General features: G+C 34.4%; 1 protein-coding gene across 9 annotated transcripts in view; it reads left to right on the forward strand.

Moving 5' to 3' along the window:
- The window catches only part of Rbp6 (RNA-binding protein 6), a 475,370-nt gene extending 459,572 nt beyond the window's left edge, over positions 1-15,798 (forward strand). For 5 of the 9 annotated variants that reach the window (XM_026639024.2, XM_026639025.2, XM_026639030.2 and 2 more), the window contains 4 exons: positions 8,595-8,660; positions 9,019-9,239; positions 10,906-10,972; positions 11,229-15,798. In XM_026639024.2, the coding sequence (XP_026494809.2) occupies positions 8,595-8,660; positions 9,019-9,239; positions 10,906-10,947 (329 nt within the window). In that variant the 3' untranslated portion in view covers positions 10,948-10,972; positions 11,229-15,798. Of the gene's footprint in view, positions 1-3,133; positions 3,773-8,594; positions 8,661-9,018; positions 9,240-10,905; positions 10,973-11,228 lie in introns of those variants that run through there. The other 4 variants (XM_026639026.2, XM_026639028.2, XM_064215506.1 and 1 more) reach the window with 2 other exon arrangements.
- Positions 15,799-25,761: the final 9,963 nt, after the last annotated feature.

A 25,761-nucleotide genomic window follows, 5' to 3' on the forward strand; every position in this document is an offset into this window, starting at 1 on the left:
AAAAAAAACGTTCGCTAATTAAACGAATAAACTGGAGGATTTCAGTTGATCTCTTAGAACGACAAAGTCTTAACAGTATTAATTGTTTTATATTATTCAATTATAACGTATTTGAACAATATAATAAGCTGTCCGATCTTCAACGGTCACGTAAACTGTCTAATTGCTATGTGCGGGAGATAAGCGCAGCTGCTCAAATAGACTCAGTCGCTATTTGTTTAACGCCGTATAATTCAGTAATTTTACCTAGAATTGCACCACTAATCCGCCGGATTTGTATAAAATAACGAACATATTAAAAATGTACGTCCAGAAATATTAGTAAATACACACTATGCTCAATTTACTCAGCACATTGGTTTTCCGATAAGTAATGAGTGCGATTTACTGCATTTTTTATTCGTATTAGTCAAACAAATAGTTTTTTGCTAATTGCTTCTACGCTACTGTTTTACTGCACGCGACGTATGCGTTTTTATCAAAAAGAGTGTTTAATTTTAAGCTTTCGAAAGTAAAACAATGTAAAAAAGGAATATATCTCAGTATACACAACTTAAATTGTAATTAAACAATTTTTAACACAACTATCATTGAAATCAAAATAATCTAAATTATTACGTATTTACTTTTTAATGCCTTAAATTAAATTAACGCATTTTGCAACAAAAAAATATAGCGAACAAAAATCTTGAAATACGACAGATCTTTTCGCGAATTAACTTTGAAAATCACTTGAAACGGCCAACGTGCTGCTTTCAAATTAAATATAGAAATAAAAATTAATATTAACACCCACTTCACTACACTATAACATAGAACCTTGAATAAAGGCTTTTAAGAAAATATTTTCTTAAAAATTTTGCCCGCCACGAGAGTGTAGTCGTACAGCTGGGACAGTTTGCACCACGTCGCTGAATAAATCTACAATATTTCTTAGCCTGTGATCCGTTGTAAGCCGGGAACGAAATAAAAACTGATACAGACAACATTCATATACAATTAGATGGCTCGGACGGCCGAGGCTAAGGCATTAAACCTTGCTGGATCAACTATAAATGTAATCTGCATATTTATTGAAAATTTTAGTCTAGACTATTATTATTCATCATGTAGCAAGGATTGCTTGGACTTTGTAGGTGAATCGACCTGTTTATCTTTTTAGATGTAATCTATATAGCGTTTTAAAAGTAGCACTATTATACGCATTTATCTTCAATAGCATGCTGTAGAGGTTAGAATTTAAATTTCTCTAGAATTTAAACAGGACTGAACACAACTGGTAAATTCTATATTATATTTAAGTTTAATTCGCTTATTATAAAAATTGAATTTTAATACTGCATAATGCATACCGTTTTATGTTCTTAATTGAATTATTACTCAGGTGCACGAAACGATAGATTAATAAAATACCATTATTCCCGTGTCAATTTGGTATTAATGAAATAATTAAAGTTATTTATTGGCGATGTCAATGAGAATTTTTCATCAAAATGACGTAAAATCATTACATCATTCGCTTACCAATTATAATTATAAAATGTTGTATATATATTTTTTATTAAAATCGTTATCATTTTGAATACTTTAATAATTTAAATATTTCTTTTATTATTATTAACAGTCACGGAACCAAAATTTAATAAAAATGCAGTAAATAGTTTGAGTTATATCATAAATTTTAAGTATTCATATACTTAAATTTGAAGAGGAAGCAAATCTTATTATACATATATTGCCATTAAAATGACCTGATTGTTGCTATGTTGTGTTCAGTCAAAACGCAGTTGTATATCTAAGAAACTTCTACTCTATAAGGAGACAGTTAAGACAAGTAGACAATTAGGTAACTAGGAGTTAATTTCAAAAATTACTAAGTTTAGAGGATGAGTAGGAAATTACTTCGACATTAGACATTCATTTGCGTAGTTCGTAATATAGTTAGTTTAGATTTTTTTTATCATATAAAATATAATCGAGCTTGGAAAAAGTTATTTTATTATCTAATTGAATATTTGCTATAATTGTAATGTACTTATGTAGATATATACCTACTTTGTGTTTCAAAGTTATTTCTCTATTATATTTTATATATTTACAATGCTTAAGCGATAATGTTATTAATAATAATATTTATTCATGTTGTTGTGTAATATTTTTGGATGCAAGTATTTTATGCAACCTCCTTCGTGTTAACGTTATTATAAACGGTTCAATGTTTTAAACGATACGAAATAATGATAAAATCTCCCCCATAACGAACAGTCGATGAGATTGTTGACGTTTCATGGCAAAGCCGTCGCTTCATCACCACGCCTCGCAATAATTTATTTTATCAAAATTAAGGTTTTTATCAAAATTATTACGTAAAATATATAAGTTAATTCGATCATAAATCGCTACGTGTGCGACCGTCCTTATCGCCATCCTCTAAACTAGTCATAATATATAAAATAAGCTTAAATATTATACGTGTAATGTAATTATATTATATTTAATGTGTGGCTACTGATTATAAGCGACAACCATTACTAAGTCGATTCGTTGATTTCGTCATTAAAATAATAGCTTCACATTAAAAAGTAATATCCGTGGAAAAATGTATTTTGTGATCAGCATTAAACACTTCGGGCATCAGACTGAGTTACCCCAAGCTATTGATCTATTTGCGTGTTTAGATCCACTAATAGCAAGAAAATTATAATTTAGTGAATAACACCGTGGTTTTGAAAATATTTGGTGTTCAATTCGATATATATTATAACATGTAATGACCCCCTTTCCTGCATTTTGGTTGTGCGTGATACAAATCGAGATTACTTTAATACGATACACACAGAAAGTCATCATAATGTGCGTGTCGGAAATCTTAAATCGTCGAATCAAAAACTATCAGTCCCAAGTTTTACAATAGAGAATAGTTAAGTAAAGATATCAGTCCGCGTTTATCATTATTGGCTTTTTTATAATATTTTAAAATTCACATTAATTTAAAGCGTAGATATACCTGGGTTCTGGATAACGTAGTTACTTTTTGACATAATTTTTATTTTATTTAAGCGCCGCGGTTCTGTCGGAGCCCTTCCCAGTTCCGTGGCGGGCTTTGTAGCTTTTTTTTATTTTGTTGCCGCAGGTGTAGTGGGAGTTATACCGCCGGAAAGTCGTCTGTTGGTCGGTGTGGAGTATGTAAACCCGGGTGGGCTCGGGCAGGGCTCGTAGGCCGCCGCCACCGCCCGCGCCGCGCCGCCCGCCCGCCACACGCCACAACCTAACCACTCTCTTACCCGGAACAACCGTTAACGGCTCCCGGAATATCTTACGAAAACAAATAAATCTTTTCTCAAGCGAATATCTCTTTGGTATCACGCCCTCCATTCTCCCCCCGAATCGCAGCTAAGGAATGCAATGTCGCAAACACGTACTATAAATTATAACAATGGTTACGCGAATTCGCAGATGCGTACGTGAACAGATCGCCCGACTAGGTTGCCCCTATAGCTCGATATGAAATAATTTTGAAATAAAAGCGGTTTCCATCAGGAAGTTTATCCAAATTTTAGATAAATAATAATTTAGGTATCGTAAATAACTACTTTTCATATTGTAATGTAACCCATGTGTCAAATTTTTAATGTATTCAATGTATTATGTAAGTCACTAGTATTGTTCTTATCACTGTTTTGACATATCGTCTTAATTTTAATCGTAAGGTTATGGTATTGTGAAGCCAATATATTTTAAAATAAAGGAATTTTCCGCTATATAAGCAAAACGTTTATCGCTTACTGTCCGACTGATTGCTTGACAATCGAGGTCGATCATAGCCCGCTTATTTAACATTCGTCCGCTTATCGATTGCGACCGAAATAAACTAAAAGAAATAGTATGTAGCGTGGAGTTGGCTAGCGTGCGGTGAAGTTTGATTATTTCTTATTATGACCGAAGTTTATACCTCGGCGTTCGAATGAATTTTAACGTTGGTTTTCCGTTTTCTGACTCATCCAATGCGGTACATGCAGCGTGGTGTCCGCGGCGCGTCCCCCCACAGCAGACCGGTAAGCACATGCATGTGCGTCATGCGGGGAGGCATTACCATGTAACGGTAGAACAGTCTGTCGCGAGACCGTGGGCTTTTACCCCCGCTGGAGGCTGGCACGTGCGACCGCGGTCCCGCCGATGCATCTGCGACATTCCTCGCATTCCACACGCTCGCCCTCAGAATGCAGCACGCGGATCAGACCCACACAACTATTTTGCATAGTTCGATGCTATTCGCCTGCACTCACTTACTAAGAATGTAGATTTGTTCTCGACGAAGAATACAAATCTCACCGAACTAAACTTCTTGAGGATCGTAGTGTATTGCGATAATTATTTGCTGAGGCGGCGAGTGACCGCGTGTCGTGAATGTGCCAACTCCATTCGTAATTTAAGATATTCGACCGTTAACTGTGTTAGTAACTGTTATGTTTAGTGCTTGTTGTTTAGGTCGGAGCGCAGTGCGACCTCGCTCCATGTAAACTCTTTCTCTCTCTCTTCATATATATCTATAAATTAGATTCTCTTGTAAATACTAGAAATAGTTTTCGATAGCATCGGCGAGTAATCATCCCATAGATAAAGAGTGCTGTGTTTGGATGGGTCAGAATTTTTATTTTATAGATAATTATAGATTTTATTTCTTGAATGTCAATAGATTATTTACTCACGCATAAATAAATGCGTTAGTCTAGCAAACTTCATCGCCCATATATGTATAATCTTGTAGAATGTCGTCGATGGAATGTCGACACGACGAAATTTATACCAATTTATTAGCGTTTCAAATATTTTAAATTAATTAAAGTATTAATCAATCAAAAAATAATAATAACTTCTGTAGTGAGCCTCATAACCCTTCTGGAAGTATACGGCTTAAAAATTATATTGAAACCATTGAATAAAATATCACAACATTATTAAGCATATGAACGTGGATGACAGAATTGTCTTATGAGAGTATCATAGTGATATAATACTATTGATATCGACTGAAACGAAAACGATAGTGTTGACCAAATACAAGAGAAACAGCAGTTTGGTGAATGGAGAGTGCAGTCCACAACAGCAATAGGGCGAGTAATATTTATCTTTGAACTTTGAACTAAAGTTTGATCAGTATCTTACTCTATTGGAGACATAGAATAGTGTAGGCAAAACTGTGCGTAAGCTGAATTTCTGTTGTGAAAATTTTGATAAAACGTGTGGTAGACTTATAGAAGTTAAAAAAATATCGTGTACATTAGTTAAGCTTAGACTTAAAATAATAGATTCTAGTATAGAAAATGAATTAGAGTCAAGAGTGAACACTATATAAGCAAAATTTGTAGACTCGATCTGGCCAATTATGAGATTTAACTAGCGGAGTTTCAGAATAGTCTAGACTTAGTAATTTTATGGCGGGCGATTTCCTTCCTATTGTAAATTAGTGAAGCTTTAAAAATTAGCGTGGAAAGGTTTTTCGTTCCGAAGTTGTATAATGATTTAAGAAATAAATAAATGCTTTATAATTAAAATTTTAGCGGGTAGTTAAGTAAGCGATCAGGTAGATACTTGTCGGTATAATAATGTGATGGTGGTGCAAACTCATTTTATAGTGGTATTTGTTTAATTTAGTATAAGAAATAGAATAGTATTTAATGTATTATTTTTTTTAAAACTGTTGTGCCTTAGGCAAGTGGTATTTTAGGCTGAATATTAAAAAATAAGAAATGTTCGACGCAATTAGACTATTTGTAGTCATATTCCTAATTTAAATATGAAACATAGAATAGAAGAAGGTAATAATTTTCTGCTGTAGTCTTCAATGTAGATGTAAGCGGTGTTTCCCCGCAAGTATTTTATTATTTGACTACGAGGGTAGACGATGTTTGTTAAATTATGTATAAGTAGAAAATTTTTATAAATTTCTTCTCTATTTTTATAAAGTGTGAATTTTATATTACGCGGTTAATTTTAGCTTTTTTTTTAATATCGCTTTTCGTGTTTAAGTGATCTATGACTGAACAATCGTACACTAACATTAACAGAAGGAGGTTTTAGGCTATATGAATATAATCAGGATGCAATAAATGTTATTAAAGTGAGATTTAAAGAAAGGACACGCGCATGCTTCTTTGAATTACAAATGGCGAAGGGTGGCGCGTGCGAGGCGACCGGCTACATAGCATAGAAATTCCATTAATTTGCAATTGAGATAAGTCCCAGCTAAACCATCGAAAATCCGCAAAGCGTATCATCTTCGCGGAGAGTTATTGATGGCGGCTATTAAATATACGTTTACGGTATGGTTTGTGTGTAGGATCGACCTTACGTGTTCGTTGAAATAAAACATTTCAATCTCGCCAAGTAGGTGATGAAGTGCGGGTAATATCTTATTTTTCGGCACAGTTACTGGAGCATACATAATATATTAGATACATTTATTCTTACTTACTTACTTAAACATTTCAGTTCAATTCATAATACTTTTATTGCAACATTTTTTACAAGTTATCTATAGAGCTATTCTTGATTAAAGGCCCCTTGAAACTCTTGAAAAATATTTAGACATAAAAACTAAGGCTTACTTATGATGGTTCCGTGAGTAAGTCCTACAGCGAAGTACGCTCTGTGAATATTTTGCACGGCCGTCATCCTATTTCTGAAGAAGAATTATTAAGTTTCGTCGAACTTCGCAATTATGAAAGTTCGAATAGCTCTCGCAAGACGGGCTCTGAATTTATAGATGAATGTGTGCTTCCCGCGAGGTGCGAGGCTTACTTGGGGTGCGAATCACCTTACCTCTATAAAGTCCCTACGACTTCGCAGCTAAGCCAATAAAATTGGAAATTGCCTGGTGTTAACTTGTAAAGTCATTTTGTATTTCTATTACGTTATTAGGACGCTTTTCGAATACACATTATCGTTAACCGTGAGATCAACTATACGGAGTAAATTCAAAATATTTTGGAATTGTTGCAAATATTTAAATAAATAATACTAATAAGGTTGAAGAAAGTTGAACAATTACCTTCAAATTATATCTGTAAAACATGTTACAACGTAAAGCGTAAAGTTAACGTACAACGCAGCTGATATAGCCTGAGTAGATAAGTATAAAGTTTCTTCACACCATTTGACGGTAAAGAGAACTGCTTAAGTTGTAAATTGTTTCAGGTCAAAACACGGCTTGAGATCAAGTTTAATTGACTCTGTTTAGGACTTTGTTGCTTGTGAATCATTCGCTTACTATATTTATCTACAAGTACGAACAGACTTTAAATACACATATATAGAACATTTTATATAAATTATATTCAACTAATGTCACTCGTTTTCGCTTTTATGCTACAAAATAGACAGTAAATGTTGGTGCTGTCGTGTAATGGGAAAAGAATGAGTTACGTGCGATCGACATGTTAACGATCGGTGAGACGTGTCTGCGCTACTACTCAAATTCTTATTTATTACTCGGCAACCCTCAAATAAATAGCCTCTCACATCGCAGCGTAATATTATTAAAATGTGTCAGCATTTTAGTGAGGGCCGGTGAGCGAGCGGACGAGAGCGGGCACGAGCGCGGGCCGGCCGCCTGGCGCGCCATCTATCATTCATCCTCCATTACTTATATTGTACTTTTTTTGCAAAGTCACTCGCAAGCCGGTAATCACCTGGTGCGGCCGCGAACCTTCATTTTTCACACTAAATCATAACTCGCTCATCTAACAAAAATAAAATTTGTCGTACAAGCCAATAGGACTAATGGTGGTATTATGAACCAGCAAAAACGGAATATTTATTCATTTTTAAATACTTGCGTAGAAAACATACCATGAACATAGATAGAAAGAAAAACACTTTAAAAAGATTACGAGCAATAACTTCACTTTTATTAATTTTCTTTAACAAAGCTGAGAGTATAAGAAAGATTTCAAAGGACGTACTAGCTGTAACGTTCATTTACATTTTACTAGCAATTGAGACTAATTTAAAATTCGAAGACATTAAAAGCTTTGAAAATTGTGTGCAAAATAGTAACTAGGACGGGAGGTAAGGCGCAGCGGGTAGCGAGTTTCCGAGCGCGAGCGGCGTCAAGCCGCTGCTACGTGCACCGTATGCTAATGCCTCTCTCTATTCAATAAGCAGACCGCCGCGTGCCACCGAGAACTCACGTCAGATAATTTACTGGATATTTTGTAAAAGTTTTTTTCGTCCTCTGTGATTTATGCGCGCGAAACTTCGAGCTCTCTTTTTCATTTGAATGCACGTGACATACGTTATATTTTTTGTTCCAACATAATCTTAGCCCGGGGAGTCTTAGTTATCCACATCCGTCATCATGGCATCTGCCTTCGACGACGAAATTATTCATGCGTATACGCGCTAGTAGTTTATCCATGCTTTATTGCCCTGCACTTTTATTGATCTACTTTCGGATAAAATTACGGGATTAAAAATCGTATGAAATAAACACAAAAGATGGTTCAGTCATAGATCTGTGTGTGTTAACAATATGCGAGTGTGCGCGTCACTCGTGTACGTGGAGCGAATGCGAACCATGTGTATGTTTGCAGTGGACCTGACCAACGGCCAACTCACACCGAATAACAACACACCGCTGCTCGCGCAGGCGCTCTCAGGTGAGGACGCCTTCATACCATACAAACATTCATACATTTGCTTGTTTGTCACCGTTGTACAATAACAACTATAAAACTCATCTAATATCACTACAAAACACCATTACATTATTCTCATACTACATAACCATGCTTCATGTTTTGCTCCCTATAAATGTTATTGATAGTTGGATGTTAAATAAAAAAATTAAGAGTCACGTTCGTCATTTTACTTTTTATTTATTTTTATGTGTGATATTCGAATTTTAAAAATAAAACAAAATCTCTGTATATTTAATCTCTGTAAGAATAGGTAATGTACTATATACAGCTACGACAAAACAAACGACTGGTATTATCAATGGTGTGTTTTCCACAGTGATGAACAACTATCAGGCCGCTGCAGCCGGGTTCGGGCCGCCTGCCTCACCGCATACAGCCGGTGGCCGAGCGGGGTTCCCAGCTGCTAGCTCACCGGGGCCCGCACTTGATGTATACGGGTCTGCAGCGGACAGCGTCGGCTACGTGCAGGCAGCTAGCCCTCAGCCCTCTGGATTCCCCGCCATCGCAGTCAGCCGTGCGCCCCTCAATTACACCCCAGTGAGTTCAATTGCAAATCATTACGAGAATGCACGTTGACAATTCTACGGTATTAAAAATGTCCATTACATTTAATTAAATAACTTTAACGGATTGAAATAACTCAATACGATACTTATAAAGTCATTTGAAAACATGAAATTATATACTAGAACTATATCGTACGAAATAATTATAAAAATCTTAAATAGTAGAATCTATTTGATTACCAAAAACAAATAAAAAAATCACAACATATTTTATTTCATGATAAATGGGATAAAGTTATTAACTTTCGATTCGAACTTTTTTCATTTGTTACGTCATGCTCAAAAATGCCTATTTCAGTAAGATTCAAATGAAGGCAATTCAGAAAATTGTCCCTGTTCGAGAAGTTTCAACTGTCACGGAATTCAAATTAATGTTTGTTCTGTTTTGTTTTTCTTCCGACCTCTTGATTTGTGCTTCTAAGACGTTGAAATTCATTTAATTCAGTATTTTAAACTACTTTTTTATATCTTTGATCAAAATAAGACTTTAATAAAGAGGGCGTAAATAGACTATTAGACAATCCATGCTTCAAGTAATGTTAAGTCTAACGACGTGAAGCGACACGTGACAGGCACCACAGACGCAATTAGCAGTCGACGACACTCTAAAATTTTAGCGAGACGGTCCAATCTCATTACCGAACCGATCTTCCTCGTCGCTCTTACGGCATAATCACCATAAGTTAGCGAGCAAGTGAAGCGTGAGAGATGCGATTATAAAGTGTTCCGAAATATGAGAACGGCGGGCGATGGGGGCGGCAATCTACGCGGTGCACTGCCGCGGGTAATGGCTTTTTAAAACTGCGACCGTGCTCCATAACCGCTTCCCAGAGACGCCATCAGTCTTCATTGCTTGTCGGCACCCGCCAGCGCCGCCATCGCCGTGGAGATCTTAACTCCTCACGTCGTAGTGTCTTCGAGACATTTTTCAAACTACTCTCAGGGCTTTTAGTTTCGTTTATATAATATAATATCACTATAAATCATTATAAATCGGTACAGTACATATACGTACTACACGGTGAGGTGTTAGAATTCCTGTTGAGACAAATAAGATGATTTATGTTTAACGAATGTTATCATGGAGACACAACGATATTAATGATAAAAATGAACAGTCCAGCCGCCGGCCGATTCTGAGTGCGGCTCATGTGGTTCCTGGGTGTAAAACGGTCTTATTAGGTAACGGGAATGCCCCCACGGGCAATAACCGTAAATCAAGGAAAACAAGCGGTGTAATTACCGTTGCCGAGCGGTCGCGCGCCGCTCTAACTCATCCACTCGGTGTTTTTATTTTGTTGGCCACTGAACTCACTGCCATTCTATCGACTGTGAACTCAAAACTTAATATCGTTGACTTTGAAGAAACTAAATGCTTAATCACTTTATACTTCCATAGTATTGTGAACCTTCTTATTAATATATTTTTATTTTCGAAACGCTCGATTTTTTTGGAAGGTTGGCGAACAAATGGGCCTCCTGATGGTAAGTGGTGACAGCAAAAAGTACAAACGACTCTTTACACCATCACTGTGTGACCAACCTTGGGATTAAAGATGTTCTAATGAATATATTTTACATATATAAAATATTCGTCGACGTTTCCTAAATTTCATTTTACGTTTTTCCTGTTACAGGGACCCCTGATTCCTGCGGCTTTCACCAACGGTTATCATTGAAAGTGTTATAGCACAAATATTTAACGTGAGTATTATTTTTTATTGTGTGGTCTCGCCATACACAATTAAAATGTCATTACGTGGAATGGCGTTTTAAAACACTGGTGTGTGTAATTATTGTCGTCGCAAATACGTACATCCAAGTGATTGTTGTACACACTTTTAGCAGGTGTTTAAAAAATAAATATAATAAACTTCGTTTCACATTATATTTTGTTTATATAGTGTTGTTTAGAATTATTTTAGTTTTTGTCGATGGAAATAACGGTTCATGCATGCAGGTGGCGAGCGGCGTGGCGGCGCGTGATTTACCATCATAGTCCCATCAATTCGAGCGCAACTTACACCAACTGGCCGCCCACGCGCCTACGCAACTGCAGCGGCCGCAATCCAACTTCCGCGCACGCCGCGCCACGCGCCGCATCGGCGACGGTCGTCTAATCCGTCCGGCCACCGCGCGGACCGATCCGTCGACCGCGGCATCTCAACCTCACCGTACCCTCACCACCACAAATCCCAACTCTCCCAACCCCACGACCCGACCTTACTCTCCCCTAACCCCGACACCTTGTCTATTGTAAATAATGATAATACTTTTTGTCGTGTGAACGAGAGATAGTCTATTGATTAAACAGGTATTTTTTCAAATTATTCTCGCTTCGACTGTACTGTAGATGTGTTGTCAATAATAAATAATTAAACTATAAAAAAAAAAATACAATTCGTAATATATAAATGCATCTAGACGTTTTCATTGCAGGGAGGTATATCTTAAAATATTTTATTATTCATAGTTAAATTACAGTTTAAGATGTAACTTGCATGTCTACTTTTCCATTCGCCTATTTTTTATGTTATGGATAGAGGGGATCGGTTCCGTGGCATACAAGAATCGCATCCGACGTTCAAGAATTTCACGTACTAAGATTTTTCGGTAGTAAGCTTTTATATTTAAGAGTTTTAAGCGTCAGTAGGAGCAGAGTATCGGGCCGAGATGTATTCGCAATAAGCTTGTCCCTCCCTCGTGTTCCGCGTGTATAGAGTTGAGTTTGTCGGTAGCGGTATAGGTTGGTAGGGGCTGGGCCGCGCTGGCGCCCCGGCCGGAGACAATAACGCGATTTGCGACCGCGCGTTTGCCGCGCGCTATCTCGCTCGTCCACCAACAAATATTTTATTCTATCTATTTTTAATATTAATGTCAAATATTAACATAATTACTATACTAATATTACGCATATTTTACCTATGAATGTAATTATTTTCGCCTAATTCGAATTGTATAAAATCACCTCGGCTATTCTGTTCCGTAGAGAAAATTTCTGGATTACTTCCCTATAAGACTATGTTAGTTATGCGTATACATACTTTCTAATAATAATATGTATTATGGTATAAAATTTTTATCCTAAGGATAACATGATCATATTTACGATTCATAAGGACATTTGAAAAGCTAAGTCGAAACATTTCAGAATAATTATCTCTCATCGCATTAAGATAATAATTCGTTTCTATCCTGTACCTTTGAAAGTAGGTATTGTAATTATAATAAATAACAATTTTGTGCATTACGTAATTAATATTTCATTGTTTCTTACGATTGTATTTACCTTAATGTAAGACCACTGTTGAATATATTTGCGGCTCCAATAGAAAGCCGGAGTCACACAGTACTTAGTCGTATTTAAAGTTTTAATCAAAATAATAATTGTAAACAATAAAATTTTCGTACAGAATAGACCGTGAAATCACACGATTCGAACTCTTCAATAAACCAAAGACAGGGATATACAAAAAGCCACACCAAAGTGCGCAGGTTTGAGGTAATAGAGTAAAATATAAAGTCAATTCATTAATCATATTCGTTAGGTACTGGAAAACTTTTTGGAGACCACCTTGTCTAGTTTGCAACAGTAAGCAGTAAGACACGCAAGTGAAGCGCGTCCATGAGATCGAAGTCACGGTCGCCGGCCCCGCCGGAGCGGTCCGCGCTGAGCCTGCGTCTCTCACTACACACGTGCACTTGATTGCAATCATTCGTTATTTACTATTATTATTACTCATTACCGACATCAATTAAACATTAATATTATAAATCTAGGTATTAAATTTTAGGTAATAATAATGAACAATCTTTTAAATGCTATAATTATATAAATACGTTATAAATATAAATGTTTCCTGTTACAAAAATATTGAAAATGATACGAAATAAATCAATATTCTTTTTAAAGGTAATTTATTACTTACGAGTATGTAGTTAATTGAATAATGGAGTGTTAAAAGGAGCGTGCCAGTCGCCGGGCGGTACGCTCGCTTCGCGTTTTTTTGTTCATTCGTGCCGACACATCGTTCGTACGCTACGGGAGCCCGTGCGCGCTCGCGGGCTGCGGCCACGCCGCGGCCGCGAGTTGCGCTGCGCACATCCTGCAGGAGACGCGACCGCTATTATGTTGTTAAACGTTAGCTAGGAAATTGATAATAAAATCGAAGGTGTGAGTCTATATAAGACGGTCGGAAAATCGATATCATACCTAACAAATTAACGTAATTATTTGTTTTATATTTACGGTGTTATAGGTATTTAAGACATTTTTCTTAGAATATTTAATTATTACGATGAAATGTTATAATTGTTAGGCCCAGCCCGACGGCGGAGCGACGCGCGCGCACCGTACCGCCGTCGACTGTCTCATTCACTCATACATCCTCACTATAATTATATTTTCTTACCGACCTTTTTAAAGTAGGCGTTAAAAGTTAAAAGCGTACACGGCCGCTTACCCCCGTGCGAGTTCGAGTACAAACATACATACATAATATAGTGAGAGACATTCGTTTCGCTCGTTCGTGAGAAGCCATCGGTTCGCCGCGACTGCACCGAGACGACACACAATGACAATTACTATTGTATATACATAGTTAGCCGCATGTAAAAAAGACGTATTAGTCGATACTCGAGACCATCTGATCGATTCTATTAGACTCATTCGAGCTACAATCAGGATTAGCTTTACGAAGATTAGTTTCATTGTTGTTGTTATGGTTTGTTAATACGGTTTTTGAGCTTGTTTCGTTAGTATCTTTTTAGGACTTTCACGCGGGTCATCGTATATAATTTTGTTACAATGCTTCGAAAATTAAATAATTTATACGATATCCTTCAAAGAAGGATAAACATTCGATTGCCAAGCAAATTGCAATAATTTAGATGTTATTTAATTTTTAAAGCAAAAGCTATATAATTATGACCAAAAAGTACTTTAATAGTTTTACTTCGCTAGTTCACTATAATGGCCCGCGTGTAAGGTCACTTGCGGCTCGGTGTGCGCTAGGAATAAAATTGGCCGATCATCTTGTCCAAAAGCGATCGCTCTGAAATGACTTATGGTTCTTAATTGAGGATATAATATTGCGTGATTACTCGCATTTAAAATCGTACGACTTGCGCAGTTTTTAAAGCGGCAAGGGAAATCGTTAATTTAGAAAGTTTTAGAAAATACACGAACACAACCAGTCAATTGTTAAGTAATGCGTATCATAGAGTTTAGTTCCAATAATAAAAACCGTGATTTATCATCGAGATCGATCAGTAGGTGTTGATGTAAGAACTCGCCACCGCAGCCGCCTAATTCTCGCTTGTTCGTTTATCGCATTAGATAATTTCAGTCGCCATTTTAGAAATGTTTCTATATCAAAATAAAGACTACGTAATAATATTAATAAGCGAGATCTCAAATTTATTTTAAAAATTCGTTATGTGATCCTAATACTGCGACTTATCGTATAATATCTATCTAAGTAAAGATTAAAAAAAATAATTTATTATATTTTGTATAATAACATTCTACATTACTTTACACTATCTACTTTATATCGTTAATAAAGATAATAATTAATTTTAATCTAATAAAGTGACAGACTGGTAAAGTTCGTAGAGTCGCCGAGGCGGCCTTAGATCAGTAGCTTTGCATATTCGGCAATGGCCAACTTAATGTTTCAAGGACCAAAGGTATAGTTATTCGCGTAGAACCGGACGCGCATTGGCTCCACACGAACCGACTTGAACCAATCGGTTGTATCATGCAGCATCAGAGCGTGTCTGTGAGAGTAGCATTTGAGAATCAGAGGCGGGCTGAGGCGGCCGCCGCTGCGCCCTCGCGGCGTGGCGGCGCGGGCGACCGCCGGCGCTCACGCAACTCGCTCCCGACATCGACGGCATCCCTCCCGCCCCCGCGCAACGCCGCCCGCTTGGTTTCGTTCTCGCGGTTACTTCTCGATTACGTGCTTCGCGTGCTGACTGATTTTCTATAGCAATAAAAATCAATTACCTAAGATTTTAAAGTAAATTTGGATTTATATACGTTCGAATTTGGTGTCATGTACATTTAAAATATTAGAGAAAGGAGATAACGATAGGCGAACGATCCGCGACGCAGCTCGTCGCGGGGTCGGCGCATTATTTTCGTCATTTCTTCGTGTATAATGTTACATGAATCTGTATACAATATGGATATAAATCGTATTGATGAATAAATTAGTTTTTATGGCATCTCTTTATTAAAATAATGATAATATCAAACATTTTGTAAAAAGCGGCGAGTATGCCCGTCGCCCCGATTTCGTGCACCAGTGCACTTTAACTTATTGGAATATTACATTATTATAACGTACATAATACTATGAGATATATAATCATACAGCCTCTTGGGGCGCGCGTGTATGGCGATGTATGTATACACATTGTGCAATGTACATATACCTATTATAATAAAATGATTTAAGACAAGGTTCACATCGTGCCGTGTGTATGTGGTAATAAATATAATATGGACATTGTTCAAACAATAACCAGTTGTTTTATTTCATTTCCAACACCTCACCCCTTACTTTAATATTAAGTACGCACCAACAGTTTACCAAATTTTTTGATAAGAAATATTCATAAATTGAAAAACCATTTTGATTTAACAAATGAATTTATCAAAATTCAACTTCCAAGAATTTACATATATTTTATTGAAGTAGAAAAAGAAAACTATAATCAATCTATAATTCTATATGAAAAAATGAGTCTGGTAAAAATGTTCACTTGTCAGATTAATTAACACCTATTTAACGCTATGATTCTTTAGACAAAGTTATATATGTACGTACATACAGTATCTCGCTTGTCACAAGAATTGTAAGTGAATAAATTCAGTAAGAGAAAAAATAACAAGAGATAAAAAGACATATTACAGTCAGAACTATAATTAGATAGTATTATGTATACCAAAATTACACCTATATATACAATATTTGTATGTAACAAAAAAACATTGAATGGTCGTTAGTAAAATTTGCTACTCTTTCTAGTATACATACTCTTTTATTATTTAAAAAGATCCGTTAAATATCTCATCCCAAAACGTTTTTATTTTCCTGGGACTCCATAAACAACGACGGCAACGACGAGTTGAAGCAGACGGCAACAGCGACATTCGTGGTGAAAGTTAAAACAATCATCATATACATATGTGAACTTTACAAGATAAAATATATGAAGAATATATGTGATAGTAAAAATATATAACTTTCTCGATTATCAAGAGAAATAAAAAAAATTAAAATCGATTTAAATCCGATCGCGAAATGTCAGAAAATCGATATGTGATATTTACTTCAATAATTTTAATATTGATAATTCATATAATCGTAGATATACATATTTACGACATTTTACGATCGGATTGAACATTGAGTCTGAAATTTGTTTCTTTTGTCTTATGATCGTCATCGTAACATATGATGACACATTAGGGGCTATTATTAATCAGTCCAAACATCTCATTACAACTTTAAACTCTAATTTAAAAAAAAAATCATCGAATATTATTGATAAATTCCATTTATTATATGGAATGTAATGAAGACATATGATCTCTGAATGTTTATTTTTTAACTAATAAGTATACGCTAAATTATTTAAGGATGATGTCCTCCTGGACGATTTTGGCCAAACTCCATGGAGACTAGCCAACGCAGGGCATATTATAATGCACAAGGGTCTGCGTAAACACAGGTGCAGTCTTCTCTTCTAATCTGAAGGGAATCAACACGACGAAGAGAGTGCTTTCCGAGCCACAGGTGGTGTACTGTGATTCCAACATCCAGACTCAAGGTTGTTACTGAGAATTGTACTCAATAACTTTTTATGTGCCCAAACTGGGATTTGAACGCAGGACGTCCGAATATCAACCTAATCTGATTTAAAAAAAACATAAGCAAGCAAATCAAATACATGATTAAATCGTTGTGACGAACCACTATATTCCCCTGAATACCAAAACATTACATCTTTTAAATAAATTCCAACAAATCGATAGAACAAAAAAACAAGTGCCAATAAAAATCGTTAAGCTCTCGACTTCAATACTCCATTGTAAAATTCAGATTCCGAAGCATATGTAGCTAGCTTAGAGGCAATCTTGGGTACAAACTTTATTCAGGTCCACGTTGGGCAGTGAAAGTCGCCTCGCCTATAATATGGCACCATCTTATACGGTACGTGACTCTATTTGCTGCTACGGGACTCTTTCCCACAATTTACCTTTACCTTAAAACGAATCTGTTGCATTGTGATATAACAATGGTAAACTCAACCTTTTTGACTTGACCGTGTTAAAAGTGTCGGACAATTTTCTTACTTGAAAGGAAGTGATCATTGCATACATATATGACATTTAGAATAACCTATATAAATTAGAATATATATATATATATACATTTACATTAAAAACTTTTTCAAATAATTTGTTATTTTATTAGTAATGCTTTGAACGATTTGAACAATCTATTGATCTATAATATATGATACTTAAAAATAATAGAATACAAAACTTTTATACAATCAGCTTTGTCAGTATGTGATTCGTGCTAATCTTGTTACGAATTAAAAGGCTTTATTTATATGTTCAGAACTCTGTCTCTTCGGTTACCAAATTCTAAAATGATGGGTTAAAGCATTATGTGCTAGAGTTACTATCAAATAAGAAGTTGCAACGTTGGACTTACAAGTACATAACAAATCAACCAAATGTATTTTATTCAAGTAGACTTTACAATAATAAAATTTGGATAATCAATATTTAAACTGTAGCAACGGTCGGAAAGCAGTCTATAGTCAGAATAAACGGCAAGAAACTCGTATTATTACTGTTTTCAAATAAACAGATCTACAATATTTACATATAATGTATCTATCCCCGTAAATTGTAAATAACGTTAGATTATAACTCGCGAGATTATAAACTATTGAGAGATTAGTTAGATAGAACATTTTGATTGTTTATAACCTTTCGTTTAGGTTAAGTTGGAGTTTCATAAGCATATCTTAGTTCCCAAGATTGGTGGCGCATTAGCGACATAAAGAATGGTCAATATTTATTACAGTGCCATAGTCCATGGGCGGCGGTGACCACTTACCAGCAGGTGGCTCATTTGCTCGTCCGCCCACCTATATCATAAAAAAAGATTATTAAAATAATTATATATATACATGACGATACGAAAAAAAAAACCAATCAAAAAGTTGATTACGTACAAATAGAAAAAAAACAACGGTCGTTACGTGTCCTAGTTTAGAGGTGAAGTAACGAACAGAAATATTGTTTTCAAATATAAAATAATATACTTAATAGTCGTAAATATGCAATATAAGTAGTTTTAGTACCGGTAGTGTGTGTAGTGATTAACGATTTGTTCATACGTACGTCAATAATTAATAATAATTTAAGTGACATTCATAAAGTGACAAGGACAACAAGAAAAAGCGTCATTTCACTCTATCAATAATTTCCATTAGCTTTTGATATTGTATTCACTTTTGTTGCTTCACTTTAATGTTCCACGCGTTCGATCTACCTTATATAACTTGAAGTCAAATTGAAATAAAATCGATTTGAATGCATTTTTGTTCCAAATTAAAACATTAATTATGTATGTATTCAGACAATAATTGATCTTTTCAATTATTAATTTAATTGCAACCGAGAAAATTATTTTAAATTCCATTGATATAATTATTTTTTATAGATATATAGTCTATACGTCATGTTAGAAAAACAGAGGTATTGATTAATCTTATTGGGTTAATTTACACTCATAAAACAAATATGAATGTCTTTTTGTATGTTTGTTACTCATATATATAACATCAAAACAATAATTAATAAAAAATTACGCCAATATTCCATATAGTCAGATCTAGGTAATTAATAATTATTATACAATTAAATAACGTAAAATTTCGAATAAACCAAATGTATACTGAAATAATTTCTAAATAAGCCTTATACTATAAAATATTTGATTTTATCAAAAACAAAACGCAATATTATAAACTCTTATCCGACAAAGTTTTATTACTTTATAAATCAAACTATCTTGTTAAGTGGAAACGCTTTACAATATAGTTTAAATGAAAACAACACGTTTAATATTATGGACGTGCCAGAGCAGGTAAAGCGACGTTCATACCTGTGAAACAAGTTAACAATTGAGAATTCCCCCGGGTGGCGGGTAAACTTGTACGCATAAGACACGTACAAGCACTTACCGGGTTACGATGCTGGATATTATATGGATATATAATTGTATTGTATATTTAGTTTTCCCTTCAAACTGTAATAAGTCTGTCGTGTTTATATGTACAAAGAAAAACTAAAATATTCTCAAAACTAATTACTTTCATTGATATTTTCAAAGAGACTGTTCCCGTTGGCCATGGGGGACTCGTATCGCCCTAACGGCAAACGACTGACGCTCTCATATGACGTCATATCCCTCTCCGTTGTTGCTCTCTACTCCCTTATGTGTGCCTGGTACTTATACCTCGTTGTATTTATTATTATAATATTAAGAAAAATATATTTATTTAACAATTAATATTTAATTATTTATAATTATTTATTAGTTACTTAGTTATTTATAATGATAACTTAATGATTATAAATAGAAATCATACTTCTTTTGTTTTGAATAAATTTATTGAACATATAAGGTAATAAAATAATAATTATTAGCGAAAATAATAAAGTTTAATAACAGGATCACCAAATTAAAAAAGAAATTGAATTTTTGCGACAAACTTAATCGGCCTCTGACTGCGCCTCAACTGTCACTCTTTCAAAAAAAACTCGCTCAAAAAATTGAGTGTACAGACAGACTCTACAGATTTATATAGTAGTATAGGAATAGATATATATATATCTATAGTCTATCATTTGCGCAATCACATTTTCTTACTGTATACCAATTTTTATAAAGATCATCATCAGTCAGTCATAAAACGAATATTTATGACGAAACTCGACAAGAAAATTGAGTGTACAGACAGACTACAGATTTATATAGTAGTATAGATTTCAATAAACATTAATTCTGATGTTTCCAGGAAGAGTTCCACGTTGACCTCGGTTTTGTAATATTTAATGACATTAAATAAAAATAAAGATAATTAAGTTTAAATTAACTTTAAATGTCTTCTCGAAATATAAAAAAAAAATGGGAAACTGCGGTGAACACACTATTATAGGGATCAGTATTTAGAATTAAAAGTTTATCAATACATTTCGTGAGATCGCGGGTCATTTAAAATTATCGCCCAACCATTGCGGTGCAGGAGTGTACTCACAGATACTGAGTAAAAGAAATAAATTCCGATATAAAATTTTATAATAGTCTGTTAACTGCCAGGCGGAGAGCTTCCTCGTTTTATGTCCAATGCCGAAATACTTGGTACGAAAAAGAGCCATCGGAATTAATTTTTCGTTTAAGCAAATTAGTTCCACTAAAAAAAGTTATCCTGGATGTTGTTAATGAAATTTCCAGTTTGATGGCTACATGTAATTGGATAATATTAATCGGTGTGATAATTCACATACACGGCTAATATATTCAGGTGCATGATATACATATATAATATTGTAATCCGGAGTATGTTCATAACGGAATGGTCCCGTACATAACATTGGATATTGATTGATTGCATTATCCAACGTCCAGTAGAACGAATTTCCTTTCCGCATAAATTGTCATTTCAATTAAAACGCTTACGAGTATTAATCTCTAGATATAAGCCGAATGCATCGAAAATTTATAATTGCTAAGTATATACAAGCTACTTTTACTTAGATGTGCTATTCATATATAAACTTTTTCAATAAAACCTCAAATTGATAAACCTCTTTCATGCGCTTATAATTAATCTCTTACTCGGTGACGAGGAGAACATCGTAAGGTAACATTCATGTAATGAATATATGTCACATTTGTATCCACCAGTCCGCATTCTTGAATTAATGGTGCGTGTTGGAATTAGATCCAATGATATTATTCAATAAGGCCTTAACACTTATTCGTCTAGTAGGAATGAGGTATTCAGGAGGTTGGACAATGATTACTGTGTCTTTGCATTAATGTCGGATGGCTGTCCCATCGAAACTTGGGTGTGGGCCGTGTACAAGCCCGTTTATGAAGATACCACTCACTACACCAAAGCGACAATGACTATTGCGGTGCTAACTATGCACCATCAGGTTGCCCATTTGTTCGTCGGTCTATCTATATTATAAAAAAAACAAGCTATTAGTATATTTAGAGAGAAAACATAATAAGAGAGTGCACCTGTGCTATATTATACAATTTTACTCGTACACTTCAATGTATATTGTGTGGTTCAGAATTTGTAATTGACACGATATAAAAATACACATAACAAACATTTAATCTGACAGTGTTATTCTGAAGAACAATCTCGAAAGTCTACAGATAATGACACATTTATTGTATTAATAATAACTATACTATTACACAACGAAGCAAAGCGGAGACACGAGCCAAATCTTGTTAAAAATAAATAGTTGCTCAACGATGAAATGAATAAGATAAATAAACTGTACATAACTCCTTAAAAAGTCATTAATTATAATTTAGTCGTTGATAAGTTTTGTTATTTATCATTTTTGATACAAAACAGAGATAGTAAATATAAATTAAATAGAAAAATATTATCATTCATTGTCAAGCAGCGGTATCTAGATTAAATATCTAACTTCTGAAAAGGTTCACAACGGGAACGTACATAAAAATATTATTATTTCGCAAGTATTTGCACGACAGGAAATTAATTTCCAACACCTAAAGAGTTTCAGCTTTGTAATCGAAAACTAGGTTATTGCAAGACCAGCTTTACCTTTATGCCGAGCGATAACGTAAATTGCACCGTTCGCATTCGCACCGCAGACGATTTTATCAATTTCATTCATGATCTGTTCGCATTCAATAAAGTAATCTGATTTCGCGCATCGCATTGTCGGCGTGTGCCCGCCTATTTAAAACGAATGTGATCTGAATTTGGCAGCGAAATAATCTTCACACGCGACTGGGCGAGGCGGATAATTAAAGCGATTGGTTCGACGACATAAGTTGGCAATTACTGTACAATAATGCGACGGTGTAGTCCCGGCTTAAGGTAGGCTGATGTTGACAATATGTTTACCTACGCATATGTGAGTACAAAATGCTGTCACTTCGAGGGCTCGATTCCATGACCCATATACAGCGGTGCGTGAGTCCGTGCAATAATTCTCTCATTATTTCGGCGAATTTACACAAATAACATATTAAGAAACAAAAATTTAAAAGATTGCTTTTTTACTTCGATATTAATATGGAGCTGTTATATTTTATACGTAGAGTTCACGGTTGGTCGTTTTTATGTGGCATCTACCTTTATGTTAATTAGTATGTTCATCAAAAAAAAAGTATCATATACTTTTTGGTATAAAATTCTACAATGATACTAAAATAAGTTAAGTTAAATTTACAAAACACTCGCGGCATCCGTATGTAGAGTTATATATAATTTGACATACCTGACATTAGCTAATAGAGACAAATTTGTTCGTTTGCGTGGTTATAATGTTAAGTTACAATTAACTTTATAAATAATTTATAAAACTGATTTACTGGTTTATAAATGTGGCTTGTTTAAAGGTAGTTTATGTGGTTATTATTACGTGTGTAAACATTATTTGTGTGGTTTAAAAAAATGTTTTGTACATCGTCTCTATTAAATTTCTTTTTGACGCACCTAAGTCATGTTATAGCAAGCGCCCGAGGCGCACGTTCGAGGCGCGAGTCCGAGGCGCGAACTTATTGTTCGTATATTTTCAAAACTTCAGAACCAACAAAATGTTTCCTGTAACTAAAACAAACGAAAATTTTGGAAACCACTGTGACAGCTTGTTGAAATTTTTTAAGCATGTATCAAAACGTCTATATATAGTTCGTTTAAATAATTATTTTTAACATTTTAGTTTTGACATATGCCTTTTTCACTTTGATGGTATTTTTAATTTCAAATATAATTATTTATAATAGAAGCATGCCATATTTAATTCACAGTGTGAATGTAAGAGTAGCCATCGCAGGAAGCCGCTTCAGTCGCTTGCTATAACTTGCTCCAAACGGCGCCTTACATTCTATCATCAGAGCACCTCGGGCGCACACCTCATTCGCTTGTTATGTCATAGCCCTAAGAAGTAATATTCTATTAAGTTCATGCAATAATTTTACTATAAAAAATGCGTCGGTTTAATGGTAAACACGATATAATTTTTCGTCCCTACGATTGTTAAATACAATCGTACGATCATTTACATATTTACGTACGCAAATCATTGCCTTTTTTACTATTTTTTACTTGCTTTTGCAAGTAAATAACCTCAAAATTGTAATCTCAAAAGATAATTTTGATAATTTAACTCATAAATAAGTGTTTGTAGTTTATATTATATTTATTTAGTTTTAAATAATTCTTATGTAATTAAATGACTTCATATTCTTCGTGTAATACAAAATGATTTTAATAGTTCAATCTGCTTTACTCTTGCGTCTGGTCTATAAAACCAAGAAATAACATTTTCAATTACTATTGTGAATCGAGCGATTTTAATAGATATTACTTGAATATCAATAAAAACTATATAGCTGTAGATCTCGATATTATTAAAGACTACTTACCGATGCAATGATAATTCATACAATGTAACAAATATTTATTAATCATCGTTTCAAATAGTCATAACCGTATTCAGATCACACAATCGAATTCGAATTATTAGCGAATAGACATTGCAATATAATATACATATATCAGCAACAAATGCCGTCTATGAAACATTAATAACCCTATTTACCTCATGCATTAATAATATTTTGAATACATATTCCGAAATTAACAATAAGTGTTCCCCATTTGTTTAACAAAATAATGGACAAACGCGAGCATAATCGAAATATATCGGACGTGAAAATAGGCTTTCCCTAATACCAAAACAAAATTTTATCATTATTAGAAATCTAAAACGGAACATTATTCGAATAACAGAATTACTCCTAGTATTTCAAATCGGATTCAAATAATATTAACGTGCGCTGTGTAATCCTTTAAAACCTGTTAGGATTTGGGAGCGAGTACACAAAATGTATGTGAACTTTCTAATATAAGTAGGTAATATAATTTTGCGGGAGTTAAATCGATTGTGCTTTTATCTATTGGACAGACTAAATTGTTTCGCTAAATCCAAGATAATCTCCTTCCTGTATCGTCGACTCCTGTATTATCCGGTTAAAACAAAATGCTTTTGCAATAATAACCGAATGAGCTGGCATTGGATATTTAGTTCATTTTCGCGTAATCCTTAAACAGAGGGAGTATTTAAGAATTGTTTATTATGAACTATACGCTCACTGTTTTCGTAAATTATATAACAACTACTAATAACTGTTGACTTAAAAGATTATTACTGTAATTGATTGAAGATGTTATTCGAAAGCTTCGCTTCTAGTCCATTTGATTTATTACGGTCTCTTTCGAAGATTATATCGAAAAAGCAATTATTGTTTCAATTTATTAACAAAATATTACAATTTTAATATATTATCCCTTAATACTTTAATGATTCGTTTTATTTTATTAATGCAATAATTGTGCAAATGCTAGCATTTGAACCCGGTTTTTCACGCTTGACCCATATAGATAACATTTTTAGAAATTTACTTTCCATTATATTTAAATACCACAAAATAATATAACTATTTTATGGTATAAAGAATCAATAAAAAGTAAATATTTTGAGTTATTATTGATTTTTTTTACCCGTTCCTCGTGATAATCGAAATTCCGATCCGGAAGTGACTATACGTTCAATTAAATACTGTAACATTATGTTCTTGTAAGGGAATAATTTAAAAAAGTTAATTTTAATTGTTGAAGTCAATAGATGTTGCATTCGCATTAAAAGATATTACATGTACCTTTTTTTACAATCTTGCAATATTAAAAGTGTTTCTGACTAGTTAACTTGCCACTAATACTTAACCGCAATCCGGATATGATATGCTGCTCGTTCGAAGGCACATATTACAAGTAAATAAATACTATGATTTGCGTTTAAGTTTAGTAGGTATATCATATCAGGTCTAAACTATTTTTTTTTAACTGTATATTTTCCATAAGTTATTAACATTAAAGGCCTTAACTATATTACATTACATACATTAGCAGTCTGTAAATTTTCCACTGCTGGGCTAAGGCCTCCTCTCCCTTTGAGGAGAAGGTTTTGGAGCATATTCCACCACGCTACTCGAATGCGGGTTGGTGGAATACACATATGGCACCATTTTTGTTGAAATTAGACACATGCAGTCACGATGTTTTCCTTCACCGCCGAGCACGAGATGAATTATAAACACAAATTAAGCACA

The sequence above is a fragment of the Vanessa tameamea genome, chromosome 8 (genome assembly GCF_037043105.1).
Source record: "Vanessa tameamea isolate UH-Manoa-2023 chromosome 8, ilVanTame1 primary haplotype, whole genome shotgun sequence".
In the NCBI taxonomy this organism is placed as follows: domain Eukaryota; kingdom Metazoa; phylum Arthropoda; class Insecta; order Lepidoptera; family Nymphalidae; genus Vanessa; species Vanessa tameamea.